At 48.8% G+C, this 19,975-nt stretch overlaps 1 protein-coding gene across 1 annotated transcript in view; it reads left to right on the top strand.

Annotated features, from left to right (window-relative positions):
• LOC132437672 (uncharacterized) overlaps window positions 1-19,975 on the top strand; it is a 182,470-nt gene that overhangs the window by 67,649 nt on the left and 94,846 nt on the right. The window contains exons 18-27 of the mRNA XM_060031004.1: window positions 6,001-6,156; window positions 6,747-6,931; window positions 7,842-8,024; window positions 9,138-9,229; window positions 10,550-10,713; window positions 12,793-12,952; window positions 13,174-13,253; window positions 17,570-17,756; window positions 18,805-18,960; window positions 19,406-19,539. Of these exons, the coding sequence (XP_059886987.1) occupies window positions 6,001-6,156; window positions 6,747-6,931; window positions 7,842-8,024; window positions 9,138-9,229; window positions 10,550-10,713; window positions 12,793-12,952; window positions 13,174-13,253; window positions 17,570-17,756; window positions 18,805-18,960; window positions 19,406-19,539 (1,497 nt within the window). The remainder of the gene's footprint in view (window positions 1-6,000; window positions 6,157-6,746; window positions 6,932-7,841; window positions 8,025-9,137; window positions 9,230-10,549; window positions 10,714-12,792; window positions 12,953-13,173; window positions 13,254-17,569; window positions 17,757-18,804; window positions 18,961-19,405; window positions 19,540-19,975) is intronic.

The raw sequence follows: 19,975 nt of genomic DNA, 5'->3' as shown, positions 1-19,975 counted from the left end.
TCCTCCTGCTCCCTGTTGTGATAGGCTTCTTCTGTCAAAATAGATGTTTGTATTTTCTGGAATGTTGCATAAAGGGAATTATGCAGCGTATACTTTTGTTTTTAAAGCATGTCCTCCCTTTTGGCCTGGCTTCCTTTATTCGGCGTAAGTATTTTGAGATTCATCCATATGGTAGAGTATACTAATAGCTTATTTCTTCCTGTGGCCATGTAGTGGTTCATGGTGTGGATGAACCACAGTCTGTATTCACCTGTTGGTGCATATTTGTGTTATGTCCAGTTTGGGGCTGTTACAAGTAGGACTGCTATGAACATTCGTGTACAAGTCTTCATATAAATATATGTTTTCATGTCTCGGGTAAATATCTAAGGATGGGATGGCTTAGATCATACGGTAGTTGTATGTTTACTTGTGTAAGAGCTAGCTAAACTGCTTTGCAAAGTGGTTGTAGCATTTTGCATTCCCACCAGCAGTGTATGAGAGTTTTAATTCTTGTACATCCTCGCCAGCACTTGGTAGGATTAGACTTTTTAGTGTTTGCTATTCTAATTGTTTGTCGTAGTGTCTTGGGGCTTTAAAGTACATTTTCCTAATGCTACTGATGTTGGGCATCTTTTAGGTGCTTACTTGTCATCCGTACCTCTTTGGTGAAGTGTACGTTCAAATATTTTATCCTTTTTTAAAAATTCGGTTGGCTTCTTATGACTGAGTTTTGAAAATTCCTGCTCTATTCTGAACACAAGGCTTGTATCAGATATGTGACTTGCAAATATTTTCTCCCAATGTATGGCATGGTCTTTTCATTCTCTTAACAGTGTCTTTTGAAGAGCAGATGTTCTTGATTTCAATGAACTCAAGTTTATCCATTTCTTTTACGCATAAAGTTTTGGGTGTTTCATCTAAGAAATCTTTGCCTAATGCAATGTTACAGAGATCCTTGGGACCCTCTGGAGATTTCCAGAGTTCTTTCTCTGTGTGGCTCTTTCCTCTCTTGTACTCTGCCCTGCAAAGTCCAGCTACCTTGGTTTCCCTGGACTCCCAGATCCTCAACCCTGAGAGTCTGTCATGCCCCGCTGTTCCCCTCCCTGCACCTCAGCCTGAGCTCTCTCCAGGCAGTAAGCTGGGGCTCACCTTGCTATTTCCCATCTCTTGGGTTCATTGTCTCACATTACCTGATGTCTAATGTCTTGGGAACTTTTGTTTCTTCTGTTTCATCTGTTGCTCCACGTGGGAAGATAAATCCAGTCCTTGTTACTTCAATATGGTTGACAGCAGAGGTCACATCCAGCTTCTTTTGTGAACTTAATATAAATGGAATCATTCACCGTGTACTCTTTAAAAAAATGAGGTGAAGCTCACGTAAACATAAAATTAACTATTTTAAAGTATACAATTCAGTGACACGTCGTATATTCACAATGTTGTGCAACCACCACCTCTGTCTAGTTCCAAACATTTTCATCACCCCAAGGAGACCCCACGCTCATTAGCAGTCACGTCCCATTCCCTCATTTCCCAGCCCCTGGCAACCATTAATGTGCTTTCTGTCTCTATAGATTTACCTATTCTGGACATTTCATCTAAACAGAATCATACAATATGTGGCCTTTTGTGTCTGGCTTCTTTCACTGAGCACGTTCTTAAGGTTCATTTGTCCTGTAGCATGTATCAGTACATCATTCCTTTCTTTTTTCTATTGCACAAATAGTTTTTTAATTGAAGTATAGTTGATTATAATGTGATAGTTTCCGGTGTACAGCAAAGTGATTCAGTTATATGTATACATACGTTTATGTATACACAATACGTATATGTATACATACATACACGTATGTATATATACACATATATGTATACATACATACATAACTGAATATATACACACACACATATATACTTTTTCAGATTCTTTTCCATTATAGGTTATTACAAGATACTGAATATAGTTCCCTGTGCTATACAGTCGGTCCTTGTTATTTATCTATTTTATATATAGTAGTGTGTATATGTTAATCCCAAACTCCTAATTTATCCCTCCCCAACCCCTTTTCCCCTTTGGTAACCATAAATTTGTTTTCTATATCTGTGAGTCTGTTTCTGTTTTGTAAATAAGTTCATTTATATCATTTTTTTAGATTCCACATATAAGTGATAGCATACGATATGTGTCATTCTCTCTCTGACTTCACTTAGTATGATCATCTCTAGGTCCCTCCACGTTGCTGCAAATGGCATTATTTCATTCTTTTTTATGGCTGAGTAGTATTCCATTGTGTATATGTACCACATCTTCTTTATCCATTCATCTCTCAATGGACACTTACGTTGCTTCCATGTCTTAGCTATTGTAAATCATGCTGCTATAAACATTGAGGTGCATGTATATTTTTGAATTAGGGTTTTCTCCGGATATATGCCCAGGAGTGGGATTGCTGGATCATATGGTAGTTCTATTTTCAGTTTTTAAAGGATGCTTCATACTGTTCTCCATAGTGGCTGTACCAATTTACACTCCCACCTACAGTGTAGGAGGGTTCCCTTTTCTCCACACCCTCTCCAGCATTTGTTGTTTGTAGATTTTCTGATGATGCCCATTCTAACTGGTGTGGGGTGATACCTCATTGTAGTTTTGATTTGCATTTCTCTAATGCTTAGTGATGTTGAGCATCTTTTCATGTGCTTCTTGGCCACCTGTATGTCTTCCTTGGAGAAATGTCTACTTAGGTCTTCTGCCCATTTTTTGATTGGGTTGTTTGTTTTTTTGATATTGAGCTATATGAGCTGTTCATGTATTTCGGAAATTAATCCCTTGTCGGTTGTATCATTTGCAAGTATTTTCTCCCAGTCCGTAGGCTGTCTTTTTGTTTTGTTTATGGTTTCTTTTGCTATGCAAAAGCTTATAAGTTTGGTTAGGTCCCGTTTGTTTATTTTTGCCTTTATTTCTTTTGCCTTGGGAGACTGACCTAAGAAAACATTGCTACAATTTATGTCAGAGAATGTTTGCCTGTATTCTCTTCTAGGAGTTTTATGGTGTCATGTCTTATGTTTAAGTCTTTAAGGCATTTTGAGTTTATTTTTGTGTATGGTGAGAGGGCGTGTTCTAACTTCATTGATTTACATGCGGCTGTCCAGCTTTCCCATCAGCACTTGCTGAAGAGACTGTCTTTTCTCCATTGTATGTTCTTGCCTACTTTGTCATAGATTACCTGACTGTAGGCGTGTGGGTTTATTTCTGGGCTCTCTATTCTGTTCCATTGATCTATATGTCTGTTTTTGTGCTTCATTCCTTCTTAAGGCTGGATGACAGTGCGTTGTATGGATGGACCACGTTTTGTGTGTTCCTTCATCTGCCGATGGACTTTTGGTTTGTTTCCATCTTGTGACGACTGTGAATAATGCTGCTCACATCCTCTTTTTTTGTGTCTGACTTCTGTTGCTTGAAGTGTGTTCATGAGATCCATCTGTGTTGCTGTGTGTACTTACAGCTTGTTCATTCTCCTTGCTGTGTAGCATCCCATGGTGTGAATATAACACAGTTTCTTTATCCATTTACTTTTGGTGGGCTTTTGGGTAGTTTCCAGTTCCTGGCTTATTATGGGTAGTGCAGTGAACATTCTGTGCATGTCTCTTTGGTGAATATAGGTGCACATTTCTGTCCAGTGTGTACCCAGCAGTGGAACTGCTAGGGTGTGTGTGTGCTTTCCCGGTTTCCCACTTCATATTGTTACTTGAGTATTTTCTTACTGAAAACTCATTGTACGCATACATTTTGACACCCTTTCTGTGGGTGGGGATCTCACTTTACATAACCGTTGCCCCAACAATAGACAATGAAATCGTTAGCATCTTTTTGCTCTTATAAATGTCATTTACACATACATCTGGGGGTAATCAAGGTGGTGGCTGGGGCATTTGTTCAAACATTAACACGTTTACTAACCACCAACTGTGACCCCAGGGCCCAGGAGCACAAAGATGATCAGGACGTGGTCCCTACCATCAAAAGCCTCTTGGACCAGATCTGAGGCCAGCAAGTAACTTGAATAAGGGTGGTGGGCTGGATGTAAATGTTTTTTCTTAGAATCCACAATCCCTTTGGTCTGTTGTTTTCTCCCTTGTGACAGATTCACATCCCAAGATATATTTTGCACAAGCACAGTGACGAATGGCAACAGTCCTTGGCCTGAGTGTTGGAGAGACAGCAGGGAATGGTGGGGAGTATGGCAGTCAGGCATGTAGCACAGGTCTCAGCTCAGGGTGGCAGCCACTGCTCAGCTCTGAACACTTGTTGCCCCTTGTTGTGAGTGCGGGCTGGGAGGGAGGGGGAGACAGGCCAATATTTCTCTTTTTTGAGATGCTGGCTATGTGGATTTTATAGAAAATCTCCCGATTTTTAAATATTAGAAATAAATTTAAAAATACACACTGCATGAAAAATAAAGACCAAGAAACTGTCACAGACCAGGGCAGACTGAAGAGACATGACACAACACTAAATGCCATGTGGCACCTGGATTGGATCCTGGAATAGAAACAGGATGGGATGGAAAAGTCCGATAAAGTCCAGAGTTTAGTTAATAACATGCCGGTGTTGATTTCTTAGTTTTCACCATGTTTCCTGGTCATGTAAGATGTTAACAATGGAGGAAACAGGGTGACGGGTCCATAGGAGCTCTCGGTACTATCTTTGCAACTTCAAAAAATATTTTCTTATTGGAGTAGAGTTGATTTACAATGTTGTGTTAGTTTCAGGTGTACAGCAAAGGGACTCAGTTATACCCATACCTATATCCACTCTCTATTAGATTTTTTTTCCCTTATAGGTCATTCCAGAATAGTGGGGAGAGTTCCCTGTGCTGCACAGTAGGTCCTTATTAGTTATATCTATTTTAGATATAGTAGTGTGTATATGACAGTCCCAATCTCCCAATTTATCCCTGCCTTCCCTTCCCCCCCGGTAGCTATAAGATTGTTTTCTACATCTGTAACTCATTTTTGTTTTGTAAATAAGTTCATTTGTACCATTTTTTAGATTCCACCTGTAAGCGAATCATGATATTTGTCTTTCTCTGACTTACTTCACTCAGTATGACAATCTCTAGGTCCATCCATGTTGCTGCAAATGGCATTATTTTGTTCTTTTTATGGCTGAGTAATATTCCACTGTATATATGTACCACATCTTCTTTAGCCATTCATCTGTCAATGGACATTTAGGTTGCTTCCATGTCTTGGCTATTGTAAACAGTGCTGCAATGAACACTGGGCGGCATGTATCTTTTCGAATTATGGTTTTCTCTGGATATATGCCCAGGAGTGGGATTGCTGGATCATATGGTAGCTCTATTTTTAGTTTTTTAAGGAACCTCCATACTGTTCTCCATAGTGGCTGTATCAATTTACATTCCCACCAACAGTGCAGGAGGGTTCCCTTTTCTCCACATCCTCTCCAGCATTTACTTGTAGATTTTTTTGATGATGGCCATTCTGACAGACGTGAGGTGATACCTCACTATAGTTTTGATTTGCATTTCTCTAATAATTAGTGATGTTGAGCATCTTTTCATGTGCTTTTTGGCCATCTGTATGTCTTCTTTAGGGAAGTAACTTTTCTGTATGTCGAAAATTATTCCAAAATAAAGTTTGCTAAAACTCTCTCTCTGTCTCTGTCTCTGTCTCTGTCTCTCTGTCTCTGTCTCTGTCTCTGTGTCTCTGTCACACACACAGACACACACACACACAGACACACACACACACACACACACACACACACACACACACACACACACACACACACACACACACACACACACACACACGGCATTGAGTAGACTGTGCAGGTCCAAGAAAACACATCTGCAGATTCTGCCTCTGGGCCGTGAGTTTTGCAAGCCCTGCTCTGGACCCCACAAGCCCTTCACTTTTCTCTCCAGGTGCCCCTTCCCCCTCCCAAAGTCCAGGTACCTTGCCCGGCTAACCCAGACCTGTTCCTGGTCACAGGTGGCCCAGAGGCATCGGGAGCGGCGGGCGCTGCAGTGTGAGCTGAGCATGAAGGTTTTTGGGCATGAGCTGAGCTTTGTGGACTGCGGGGCGATGGGGAGTCATGTGACACGCCAGTCCCTGAACCTGGCCGAGCTTGCTGTCAAGCTCCTGAAGGTACCTCAGGCTGGGCTCGGCCCCTCCCTGTCGTCTGGTCCGAAGATGTTTCCTTTGATGCTTTGGGGAAATACTAAAGTACTTTCAGACTTAAGAGCATGGAATTTGGAGCCAGACTGCCCAAGTTCAAAAACTGGCTGCACCACTTACCACCCTGGGCATGTTGCTGAACTTGCCACGGCCTCAGTTTCTTTATCTGTGAAATGGGAATGATAGAATAGTAATAGTATAATAATATCTACTTCATAGAGCTGTTGAATCAAGTGACTTCATGCAGTAAAAATGCAACAACACGTTTAGAGTGTGCCTGGCACGTACTAAGTGCTCTGTACCGCAGGCAGGGCCCACACCCCTCCTTACCTGGCTGACCCTGGATGCTTGACCTCTGACCATGTCCCTTGGTAAATTATCTTGGTTCAAACCCCAGCTCTTCCTGTTTCTAGCTACATGGGCTCAGCCGGGTTATTTTATCTGTTTGTGGGCTCTGTTTTCTCATCTGGAAACTGGAGACAATGATAAGGTCCCCTCTGAGGGCTGTGTGAGGGTTAAGTGAGGCCGTCACATGCACTGTTACGGTTCTCTGACTGCAGGGGCAGGAGGTGCAGGTGAACCGAAGGCTGAACCTGGCCATGGAGGAGCTCACTTTTCCCACCATGTCTGGACTCCTAGCCCAGCTGACCCTAAACGCCTCGGCTGCCATCAACATCCAGGTCGGAGGGACAGCCAACTTCCAGCAGCGCTCGGATTTCTCTGTGAATGGTTATGTCAAGCCCAGGTAGCTGGCTCCTCAGAGCTGGGGGAGGTGGGTGGGTGGGGGCCTCCCCCTGCAGAGAGCTGGGGCGTCAGCATGGGCTGGAGGGGAGCCCTGCTCTGCTGACCACCTGTTATATCAGCTACTGTTGATGGAGTGTTTTTTGTGCCAAGAGACTTTGAGGAGAACCTGGGCAGCTACACCCACTTTACAGGTGAGAAGACTGAGGCTTGGCGAGGTGAGGTTCCATGCCCGAGGTGGCACAGCAGTGCGAGGCAGCTGAGATTCGTCTCGTGCCACAACTCCACTCTTCCCTCTGCCCCCTCTGCCTCCGAGGGGAGGGGAGATGGGAGAGAGGGAAAAGCATTTAAGGCACACGGGCTCTGAGCCCACTGAACTCACATGGCCACTCACGAGGTGGACGCTTTCCTTCTTCCCACTAAGGGTTGAGGAAACTGAGACGCAGGATGAGTGCACAGCTGACCCAGGGCCACATGGCACGAAGGATTTTGAGCAGCATTTGACAATGCTCACCTTCCCAGGCCTGCTGGGCGACTGTCCCAGCCACTAAGCCGACCTGTCCTTGGTTTCTGGGTCTGATGTGGGGTATGTGGGTGTCCTGTGACGGCTGCTTTTTGGCATGGAGACCCTGGGTTTGGGCTCCAGAACTGGCTGTTCCATGTCCCGACTGTGGGACCCACACAGCTGGTGTCACCCCTCTGAGCCTCGGTTTCCCCATCTGTAAAATGGGACTAGTGATGGTGAGGGTTCGATGGTGATGTGTAGAGTGCTTGGCACACATGGAGTGCGTGTCAGTGGTGTTCATGGTGGAAGGGCAGCTCTGGCTCAGGACCACGGAGAGCAGCTGGGTGGGTTGGTGCTGGCTTTGCCGTTGCCTGGGGCTGCAGGATGCAGTTGTGTGCCTCTTCCTCAGCGCCCTGCTCCAGATCTCGGCGCAGATGGGCACAGTGGGCACCCTGGGGCAGGCTGGGCTGAGGTGGGTGACCGGCGTCCGTGGCACCGCCAGCCTGGATGGAGGGATCCGGATAAAGAAGGGCCAGGACCTCAGGGTGCATCTGAACACACCCGAGGAGGCTGTGGAGCTGCTCCGCTTCAGGTGGGTTCCCGCACCTGGAGAGGGAGCCCGTGAGTGCACCTGTGTGCGAGCCAGGCTGGGCACAGGTGTGGGTGCATGTGTCTGTGAGAGTGTGTGCACGATCACCTTGCATGTGCACCTGTGTCTGACCACGTGTATCTGTGAGTGTGTGTGCCTAAGGATGTGCCTGTGAGTCTGTGTATGTGAATGTGTGTCTGTGGGCGTGTTTGTGAGAGTGTGTGCGCATGTCAGTGAGTGGGCTACACGTGGGCGTGCGTGTGTGTGCACATGTGTCAAGGTGGGGTGGGTGTGTCTGTGACAGGGACTGAGGGCAGCCTAGAGGTGGGGATTTCCACACTCCTCAGCAATTTATGGGGGTCCCTCCTGAGGCCTGCTTGTCCCCAGCCCCCTGGAGAGGTGACACTTAGAGAACAGTGATTTCCAAGGAAACGGGAGAAGCCAGGCTGCCCCCACCTCCACCTGCCTCCTTCCCTGTGTCCCACCCTTGCTGGAGGCTCTGCTGCCCTCCTGACCCTCTCCCGGCAGCAGCCAGTAGGGTCCTTTGAAATGTCAGTTAAGTCCTATCGTGCTCCCCCTCCCCTGTTTAAAATCCCTTGCTTGCTTCTAGGATAACCCAGCTCCACATGATTCTCCTGCCCGATGGAGGCCCTGCCCACCCCCCTCACCTGTCTCCTGTCACTCCTTCCTGCCCCTCGCTACCCCCTTCCATTCTGACCCCCTCTCACCACCCTTTTATCTGTGCTACCAAAGAGCCCCCTTTTCTCCCACCCCAGGGCCTTTGCACCTGCTGTTCCCTTTGTTTGGAGTGCTGGCTCCTTCTCATCCTTTGATTCTCTGACCGAATGTTACCCCTACAGAGAGTCCTTTCCAAACCCCGAGCTGAAGAACGTCCTGCTCTGTCTCCAGGACAGACCCTATGCCCATGCTGTGCCCCATTTTAGGTTTTTCATAGCGCTTGTCACCCTCTGTGTTCATGGAGTGTCTTCCCCACCAGTGTGCAGACTCCCCAAAGGCCTGTCCTGTTGATAGTGGGATTTGCCCTAGTGCCTTGCCTGGTGGCTTTATGGTTGAGTGAAAACAGCTCGCCTGGCCCTTTCCTCCTTTCCCACCCAGCTCTCAGCTGTTTCTCATCACTGGGGATGGCATGAGGAGCCTCAGTCATGCTCACGTCCCTTCTGAGGCCCGATCCTGTACCGACAAGGAAGGTAGGTGCCAGCATGGCCTCCGTGTCATTGTCCCGAGATGGTTGTCCTGGGGGCTGAGGGCTAAGATGCCAGGTCCAAATTCCAGAGTTACTCTTCTGCCCTAAAAGTACTTAAGCCCCTTAACTCAATGATGCTGCTTCTAGAACTCTACCTTATGAAAATAAACCAAAATCATTTTAAAATGCCCTGTGCCCAGAGATGTTCGTTGCGTCATTATTTACAGAGCAAAAAAATAGGCAGCAACTCAAATATCCAACAGTAGGCGAATGGCTTATTGTAAGGGCCTTTGAGCTAAGAATAGACTTTTACATTTCCAAATGCAGAAAAATAATCAAAAGGACTATTCCATAACATGAGAAATTTGTGAAATTCATATTTCAGTGTCCATAAATGAAGTTTTATTGGTGCAGAGCCACGCCCGTTGCCTGTGGCTTTTCTTCAGCAACAGCAGAGTTGAGTAACAGACTGTGTGACCAGCAGAACCTCAAATATTTACTATCTGGCCATTTACAGAAAACGTTTGCCAATTCCTGGTTTAGTAAAGTACTGAGATATCCCATAACTTTTAAGCTCTGTAATGAAGGACATGTTTTAATAGCACGAGAAAATTTTTTTGATAATAACATCAGGTGAAAGGCAACAAAATTGAAAACAGAGGGGAAGGAGGTATACCAAACAGTCACAGATCTTGCAGTCATGTTGGGGCTGAGGTGGGGGAGGGGCCTACTTAAATGATTTCTTTAGGCTAAATTCTGTCCTAAATGCTTGCTGAGCTGTTAATCCTCACAGCTACACCATGGGGCTGGAACTGTTATCACTCCCAGCTGACAGATGAGAAACACCAAAGCACAGAGATGTTAAGTAACTTGTCCAAGGTCACACAGCTGGGAAGTGGCAGAACTGGAACGTGGATCCAGGCATTCTTGCTCCAGAGCCTGTGTCCTACACAGTACTGCCCGACACTCTGATAGTCTACACCAGGGGTCCTCAACTGGGGACAATTTTTGGCCCCTCGGGACATTTGGCGATGTCTGGATACATTTTGGGGTGTCATCCTGGTGCGGGAGGTGCTACCAGTATCTAGTGGGTTGAGTCCAGGACAGCTTCCCACAACAAGAAATTATCCAGACCAGTGTGTCAATAGTGCCAAGGCTGAGAAACCCTGGTCCACACAGGAGCGCCTCATACGGTTAATGTCTACACGATACTGTTTCTCAAAAGAATGTAGAGATGCTCCTTCTTTGCTGATGGGCGCATCCATGGCCTGCCTCGAGCCCTCTGGCTCTCTACTGACCATGCTGCCTGCTCCCTTTCTCACAGCGTCCCGCACTTGGGGCTGGCAGCTGTGCACTGAAGTGAGCTGGCCTCCAGCCGGGCAGCCCTACCTGCTCTCGGTGCCTGTGTTTGCGGCTGTGATGCTGAAGAAGCAGGACCGGGGGCTCCAACGCTATCTGCTGGAAGCTGCCTATACCCTCCACCCCCCGGTAGGCCCTACGGAATGGCTCCTCCTTTCCCAGCCAGGTTCTGGGTCTCCCTAGGTCTTCTACTCAGGCCTCAGCCTTGGGGATCACTCATAAAGACATGGGCCTCCTCCCTGGAGCAGGACCAGCTGGGCTGGTCCTGCTGTAGTCTCCCTCCTGCCTCAGGACCCTTGCACATGCTGATCCTCTGTCCCTGGCTTGATGACTTATAACTCTGAATCAATCTTCAGAGCTCACTTTAGGGGGGTCACCTCCTCAGTGAAGCCTGCCCTGATTACCCCGAAGTGGTCATATTCCCTTGTTAGTGCTCTAGTACGATCATGTTCCTTCCCTTTAGATCACATTTGTGTTCATTACTGAAACCAATTGGTTAAGATCTGTCTTCCCCACTAGTCACTCAGTTCCTGGGAACAGTGCCTGTTTTTCTCACCCCTGTGTCCCCAGCACCTGGCACAGAACGGGCACTCAGCAGCCCCCTATCTGATTTCCCAGTTCCCGCTCTTGTCTCCTTACCATATGTTCTCCACCAGCAGCCAGACAGACCTTCCAAAATCCCAAAATGACTGTGTCCCTCCCCTGCTCAGAAGTCTCCAGTGGCTCCTATTCCTCTCAGAATAGGACCCACTCACCCTGACCCATAGGCTTTCAGTGATCCTGCCATGCCGGCCTCTCCTCCCCATCTCCGCAAATGTTTACCAGGCTCACCGCTCTCCAGACACACCGACCTCCTTTTAATTAAATGCCAAGTGCATTGCTGCCCCAGGGCCTTTGCGCTGTCTGTTTCCTCTGCCTGGAACAGTCTTTCCCAGACATCCACTCAACTCCTTCCCTTGCTTCCTTCAAGTCTCATCAAATGCCCCCTCCTCAGAGGCAGCTTCCCTCCCTGATCACCCAGTCCAGAACAATGACCCTGTCAGGGCCCCTGACCCTCTGAGTTTGTCAGCAGAGCGCTCAGCAGCTGGTGGTGGTGAGCTGCTGTCTTACCTACTTCTGTGTCTGGAGGTCCTGTGCCTCCCCCTCTAGAATGTAGGTGCCAAGAGGGCGGGACTTTCTGTCTAACACTCAGTTGCATTCCCTGTGCCTGCAACTGTGCCTCACACACAGTAGTCAACATTTATTGGTACTAAATGAATGACGATGATGCAGCGTTGGTTTATTTTAAAATTAATTAATTTTTATTTTTGGCTACGTTGGGTCTTCTTTGCAGTACGTGGACTGCTCATTGTGGCTTCTCTTGTTGTGGAGCACGAGCTCTAGGCACGTGGGCTTTGGTAGTTGTGGCACACGGGCTCAGTAGTCGTGGCTCATGGGCTCTAGCGTGCAGGCTCAGTAGTTGTGGCGCATGGGCTTAGTTGCTCTGCGGCATGTGGGATCTTCCCGGACCAGGCCTCGAACCCGTGTCCCCTGCATTGGCAGGTGGATTCTTAACCACTGCACCACCAGGGAAGTCCCTGATGCAGGTTTTTAAAGGGGGCCCGTGTCTTAGGCTGTGTTTTCCCAGAAGCAGACTGGAGCCAAGGATTTGGGTAAAAGTGTGGATGAAGAAAAGACTCCAGGAGGACCCAGGAAGAGGGTGGAGAAAATAGGGTAGGGAAGGGGAAGAAGCTGAGCAGGAGTGATGGCAGGTGCAGTGGCAGCCTCAGCGTGATCCCTGGGCAGCCCTGGAGCAGGAGTTAATCTCAGAGTTTGGTCCCCTTGAGGCTAAGGAGCCGGGATATTTTTCCCTCTTGTGCCAGAGGGCAATGCTCTGGAGGTCCCAGGTGCCCCGGGTTAAGAGCAAAGTGCACGGAAGCTGGGAGATGAGCATGCTGAGCTGGTCAAGGGTCCGAGGGGATCTGGGCAGGGTGCCGATGGTGTACGATAAGTCTCCTTCCCTGGCTGTTTGCTGAACAAACTGAGATCCTGTCCCTGGGGTCCTGAGTTGTCCTGTAGGACTCTCCTCCAGGATATGGATCCCCAAATTCCTGGTTTGGGGGTTCTTATCTGTTCTTAGCAGGACAAGGATAAGCATGAGAACTCAAGTTTTGGAAGGTGGGGGGCCTGGATGGGTTCTTGATCTTGAGGACTCTGCTGTGTTTCCAGAAGGACTGCTGGCTCCCTCGAGAAGCCTCAGCCCACGTCTTCATGGGCACGCCCGGGTCGGAAGTGCCCAGGGACGTCGGGGTGGATGTCAGCTACAGCTGGCCCCAGAGGAAGTTCCGGCTCAAGCTTCTCCATCCCAAGAAGAAAATTGAGTTGGACGGTAATGACCGTGTTCCTACCCATCGGCCATGTGCCAGATGCAGCCCGCTCACTGTGGATTCCTCAGCCACCCTCTGAGGTCGGCACTAAATATAGCCCCGTTTTATGGGCTAGGAGCCACAGGCTCGGAGATTAGGAAACAAGCAGGACATCCCCTGGTGAACACAGGGGCGGATCCAGGATGTTGAACCCTGGTCTCTAAACTCTCGCTTTGTCTCCCAGGAAAGATTGACACTCTGCAAAGTGGCTGCATGGGTCACCTGGAACTGATACTGGACGACAGGGATGTCTACTACGTCAAGGTTTGTTCCCCGTCCTCAGCCCACCGGCGTTGGCTCCTGCCACCTCCCTGGGCATTTCAAGCCCCAGTCCCTGCTTACTCATCACCACCTCCTTTGGTGTTTTAGCTGTTCTTCTCCTTCCACCTACCAATAACGTTTGTGACTTCTTGTTACCCAGAAGAGTAGGAAGAAGAAAAAAATGAGCTCAAATCTCACCACTATTGATGTCATAAATTGATAATATTAGTAACACAGGAGCATGCTTTAAAAAATTCAGAGTAGAGAAAGGTATAGAAAGGTAAGTGAAAGAGTGCCACGCCCCAGATTTCCAGAAGAAATGTCAGTGCACACACCAAGAAATCTGTATGAGTCCCCAGGGCGGCCTTAACAAAGTGCCCCAAATTTGGGGGTGCTTAAACAATGGAAAATTTTCCCTCGCAGTTCTGGAGGCTGGAAGTTCAAAATCAAGGTGTTGGCAGGGTTGGTTCCTTCTAAGGGCTGTGAGGGAGAATCTAGTCCATGCTTCTCTCTTAGTTTTTAGTAGCCTCAGGCATTTCTTGGCTTGTAGATAGCTGTCTTCTCCCTGTATCTCCACATTGTCTGCCTTCTGTAGGTATCTGTGTCCAAATTTCTCTTTTTGTAAGTTTACCAGTCATGCTGGATTAGGGTCCATCCTAATGACCTCACTGGATCATCTGCAAAGTCCCTTTTTCCAAGTAAGGTCACATTCACAGGTCCTGGAGGTTAGGACCTCAACTTCTTTTGAGGGGGAGCACAGTTCAACCCATAATACAGTTCATAGATTTATAAAACCTTTCAGTTTAGAGTTTAGTTTTATTCTTTGCATGCTGCTTTTTTTTTTTTCGGTCAAAAATATATCTTTTTGTACCAGCACATACTGGTACAATTTAATTTAGTTAAAAAAATAGGTAATTCATTTAAATGATTCCAAGTTCAAAAGGTACAGAAGGGCATAGAGCTGAGTGTCTAGTACGATGGCCCCTATACACATGACTATTTAAGTGAGTCAGAGTAACAGAAAATTAAAGATATGGTTTCTCAGCTGCACTGGCCACTTTTTAGAACTTTCCCATCATTGTAGAAAGTTCTATGGGTCAGCACAGGTATCGAGTTAAAAACTTTCCCTTACACCCCTCCTCAAAGCCAATCATTGTTCATTTTCTGGGACTCCTCTTAGAAATCATCTATGCCTACAATCCCCAAATAGATATCAATATATTTCCCCCCCATCTTTTATTTTAAAAACAAGAATGTCTACCATGTATTTTGAATGGCCGCATAATAGTCAATGGGGTGGAATTTATTTAGTTGGTTCCGTAGTGGAGGGCTCTGGAGTTTTTCCCGGGTTCTTGGTCTTATAAATCACCTTTCCACCTTCAGGGTAAATTCTTAGCAGTGGAATTCCTGGAGCAAAGGTGTGTGCGTTTTTCTCTTCGTTATAGGTACTTTTTAAGGTTCTCAACCAGGAGGACCTGGATGGGACTCAGTGGGTCCATTGAAGCCCCTGCAATTGTGCAGAAGTTTTGTGTCTGTCCCCCTTCTGGGGAGAGGGTTTAGACCTTCCATCTGATGCTCAGGCAGGTCAGTGACTCCAAAAAGGACAAAAACAGCAGGTGTAGACTCGCTCCTGCCAAGCAGGACCTCTGGGCCCCTTTGGCCGTGAGTCTGATGGTTCTGCCTCGGTCTCCAGTGATTTCTCAGAGAGGTCTGGGTTGAAAATCTGGAGCCAGGGCTGGAAGTTTTGCTACATAAACACACTCTCAGCTCCTAGATCTGCTTCCTGTCGGGGTGGGAAGACCAAGTATCAGGGGAGAGCATCTTCCCCCTAAAGCCCCAGCTGCTTGACGGCTGAGACTACAAATCATTTTCAGAGCTCCCAGGAGCCCTCGAAGCATCCCTGTTCACTAAGCGCACAAGTGCTGATTGCCTGCACCTCCCTGCAGACCTGCCTGCCGCTCTCCAGAGGGCTGTCTGCAGCCTGGAAACATTGGCCTTTAGAGAAACTCCAGTTCTAGCTGCCTCAGAGCCATCATGATTAACGGTAACAGCTGGGGCTCTGGAACTTTCCAAAGCCTGTGCTCGGGGTGGGGGGCCACGGGTGACTTTGACCCCGGGTCCCTCTTTTAGTCCTCTTGGTAAGCCCATAGGAGATGAGGAAACTAAGGCAGATGAGCTCAGGAATACAAAGCAGCAAAGCTGGGTTCGACTCAGCTGAGTGTTGATGGGGTTTAAGGATGGCGTGGAGGAAAGTGTTAGATTTCAGTGCCCCCTCCGCTGGGTGCAATGATAGAGCATCCCCAAGTCCCAGGTTACCTGGAGAGCCCCAGTTTACCGTTGACCCAGCTCAATATGATTAGTGGTCTCTTTAACCGTTAAGTGTCCTGGTTTGGATGAGAAATTCTACAGTCATCCTGTTCATGGGCTGCACTTTGAGAACAATTACAGCTACTGCCGAGAAGCTTCTGATACAAACCAGAGAAAATCATCTCCAAGACATACCATTAAGTGAGAGAAGCAGAGGAGAGTGGAGAGCCTGCATCTGTTTTTGTGCAGAGTAAGAGGGAACGTGCACGTGTGTGATGGAGTGCACACGTACACACACGTGCGTGCACACGCACATATACACACATACATACAGACTCATACATATAGGCCCATGCTGTCTCTGGAAGATGTCCAAGAAGTGGACACAGTGGTTGCCTTGAGGGAGACTGGGAGACCAAGAAGGGGAACGAAACCTATATTTTTCATTGCCTTTATTAATTTATTCAACGACTGTTTATCAAGCACCTACGATGTGCCGGGAAGACAGCACACGAAAGAGATACACACACAAAATTCTCTCCTTTTGGAGCTTACGTTCTCATAGGAGAGATAATCAGTAAAATAAATAAGCAAATTGTCGTGATAGGTGAGTGTAAGCACTATAGGAAAAGGGAATCAGTGAGCTGGATCCAGGGGTCTGAAGTTATGTGAGAAGAAGGGTCTGAGGGTTGGCTTCAGTTTTATTTTTTTAAATTTTTATTATTTAAAAAAAATTTATTTGGCTGCGCCGGGTCTTAGTTGCAGCACGCGGGATCTTCGTTGCAGCATGCAGGATCTTTCTTTAGTAGCGGCATGTGGGATCTTTAGTTGCGGCATGTGGGATCTAGTTCCCTGACCAGAGATCGAACCCGGGTTCCCTGCATTGGGAGTGTGGAGTCTTAGCCACTGGACCACCAGGGAAGTCCCACGGCTTCAGTTTAAAATAGGCTGACAGGTTAAGCCTGATTGAGAAGATAGCCTTTAGCTAAGACATAAAGCGTGTGCAGAAGAGAGCCATGTGGTTCTCTGGGGGAAGGGTATTGCAAGTAAAGAGCACAACGTGTACAAAGGTTCTGGGGCAGGAAAGTGCACAGAAGCACAGCCTCAGCCCCCATGTGCTTGGAGTGGAATAGGAGAAGGGACAGAAAGGTGGGAGGACAGATCATGTAAGGCTTTGCCAAAGAGTAATCAGAAGAGAGTGATTTGTGACCGTTGTCAAGGAACAAAGGCAAAAACAGGATTTACAAGAAAGTATAAAGTAGTGGACAGTCTGGAAATAGTGAGGTCGTTTTTACATCTTTTGGGTAAACAGATCAGCTGGCAGCAGCAGAGAGGTCCTTGGGATTGGTCTACAGTTGGGGTGGCCGTCAGAGATGACAGCTGCCATTGCTATGGGCTGTAGTTGCTCTGGAAAACCTCAATGATGGAGACACAGAGCATGTTTGGGGCCATCTGTGTGTCCTGCCTCCCGGTGTCTGTGGGCAGTTTTGCCTGCGTCTGGCCAGGGCTGCACTGCTGACTTCCAAAGAAAGTCTTGGCCTTGTTGGCCTTTGCAAGGACTTTGGCTTTTACCCTGAGGAAGAGAGGTGTGCCATGATCCTATGGAAGGGCTTGCCCTGGTCACCAGGGTGGGAGCCAGGAGAGCCGGGAGAAGAATGTCACAGGAACACAGTGGCGATGAGCGGGCTCAAGCCGGGGCAGTGGTGGAGGTGGCTGAAGTGGTCGGGTCCCTGAATATTCTGCAGGGAGAGCTGGCCAGAGTCCCTGATAGATTGGACGGGGTGTTGAGGTTGGGGGGATAGGGAGGAAGGGTCCTTCAAACTTATGTCTGAATTTGTAACAGAGATGACCTATTTTGAACAATATTGAGCTTAAGAAATTGCAGCAGAATCAGCCTAGAAGCCCATTAGCCAGGCTGTGTCTCCTGCCCTCTGTCCGGTCCTGGTTCTTGCAGTCCGGGTGGAGCCTGCTGGCAGAGCCTGTCCCCTCAAGGGATGCTGGGGCCTTTCCAGGGCCGGAGCAACCTGTGGCCAGCAGCAGGTGGTGAGGCTCAGCGGATCGAGGCCCAGCTGGAGGTGAAACTGGTGACATCGGGCAGCCCTGTGGTCCTCGCGGGGAACCTCAGCCGGCAGGCAGGCAGCAGGCTGGCCTTCTCCATGTCACTGAGCAACCTGCTGAGTGACCAGGCCCACGTGTCAGGTAGGAGGAGGGACCCCTTTCTGCCACTTTTCTTCAATGGCCAGGCTTGGGGAGGGGAGGGCGGAGTGCCCCACTTGGAGTCCCCATCACCCGATCTCCCAGTATTCACATTCCATCCAAGGAAAATCCAGGCTCTGTATCTGCTCGCAGCTTCTGCCTGAGTCCCCCAGATGCCCCTCCCATGCGCTCAACTGCTCTGCAGGAACCGTCAACCGGCACCTTTTGGGGTGTTTGGATTCTGACCCATATTACATGTTACACAATGTGTAAAAAACACATTTCGCATTTTGACCCGAATTGCATGGGGCACTGTTTGTATCTTGAACACACAGCCTGGCCTGGGTACTGACCAATCTGACCAGATGCCCACCCTGGTGCCAGAGCTGGCTTGGAGCCCTCCTGGCGATGCTGCTCGTGGGGTGTTCTCGGAGATTCCAGGGGAGTGATGTGAGTGGCTAGGGCTGTTGACTAGCTGGCCTATGCATTTTTTTTTTTTTTTTGCGGTACGCGGGCCTCTCACTGCTGTGGCCTCTCCCGTTGCGGAGCACAGGCTCCGGACGCGCAGGCTCAGCGGCCATGGCTCACGGGCCCAGCCGCTCCGCGGCATGTGGGATCCTCCTGGACCGGGGCACGAACCTGTGTCCCCTGCATCGGCAGGCGGACTCTCAACCACGGCGCCACCAGGGAAGCCTATGCATTTTTGATATTTTAACCTGCATGGCTATACCTGTGTGATCTGGCTGAATATCAGTGTAGCAGAAACAGGTTTCAGAAGGTGAAATTTACCCGATGATCCTTGATGCACGTCATTTATGTTTAAAACTTTTGGTCTGGACCCACAAAAGTGACTTTTGGGGTTGCCACCTGGACAGTGCAAAACACTGTCAGTGGCCCTGATGGCAGCATTCCTTGGCGGAGACTCAGGCACTGGTTCTATCGCGATACCCACCTGGGCGGTTCCCACTTCCTTTCCTCACCTGGTGCTGGGGGTAGGGTGTCAGTCTCTGGGGCGCAGGCCATGACCGCACCATACCTGCTCTCCCCGCAGCATTGCTGGAGAGGAAGGCGGAGGAAGGGCAGCAGGTGGTGGCCCTGGGTGGCGAGCTCTTCGTGCCAGGGCTTGTGGGGCTGCGCACCCAAGGCCTGCTGCAGCAGCGGGCCCGCCTCTGGACCAGCTCCCTGAGGATCAAGTACGGCCTCCTGGGTACGGCACCGCATGCTGGCTGCAGGCGAGGTGGGGAGTGGCCGGACCCGCACCGTCTCCTGGGGCTGTGGCTCCGAGGGCTAAGGTGCCACTGTCACCTCGGGTGTTTTGGCCTCACCGTGAGGCTCCTTAGCTAGTGAGTCATTCCACTGGCTTTGTGTGGAGCTGAGCACCTGCCTGTTAAAAAAAAACAAAACAAACAACAAAAAACACTACGTGTGTGTGTGTGTGTGTGTGTGTGTGTGTGTGTGTGTGTGTGTTGGGGGGGGACACAAATCTGTCTCTTAAAACCTCCCCATCGGCAGGTTCCAATGAGTGACGTTAGGTGAGGCAGATCCAGGGGGCTGGCTGAAGCTGGGCTGTACTTGACGCTCCTCTGCTTCGAATGAGGATGGAGGGCTACCTGGCAGAGGAAGGGCAGGGGTTTTTGGGTTGCCCTGCACAGGTCAGGCGAAGCAGCTGGCACAGGAGTGCAGCACCAGGCAGAAGCTGTGGGTGGAGAGCGGCTCAGAGGCCACCTACAAGCTGGAGCTGGACCACGAGCTCCACTGCACGCAGATCCCAGCATTCAGCCACAAGGTGGGTGCCGGGGCTGGGCGGGGGGTCTGGAGAGAGCCCCCAGGGTTAGGGAAGTGGTGGGTGAGCACCCTGAACCCATCCTCAGAGAGATGTATTTACTCAAGGTCGTGAATGGGAACGGATTAGGAATTGGAACTTTAGTCTCATCTTTCCCCTGTTCAGCTGGTGTTTATTAAATACTTACTCTATGCCCAGCACTGGGGGAGAGCTGTGCTTAAGGCAGCACCTAGTCTCTGCCATTCCATTGCTGGGGGAGGGTGTGTGGTAGAGAGCAAGAGACATGGACCAAATCAAGGGAAACGTAAGTGCCATGGGTGGTAAACAGGGCAGAGGCCGAGAGAGCGTAGCACAGGGGAGTCTAATTTGGACAGGGCAGCAGGGAAGGCTTCTTTGGGGGAAATGAATTTTAAGCTGAAAATTAAAATACGAGATAGTT

Source organism: Delphinus delphis, chromosome 15 (genome assembly GCF_949987515.2).
Source record: "Delphinus delphis chromosome 15, mDelDel1.2, whole genome shotgun sequence".
NCBI classification, from domain to species: domain Eukaryota; kingdom Metazoa; phylum Chordata; class Mammalia; order Artiodactyla; family Delphinidae; genus Delphinus; species Delphinus delphis.
The sequence above is the reverse complement of the archived record's forward strand: the minus strand, read 5'-3'. Positions and strand labels throughout refer to the sequence as shown.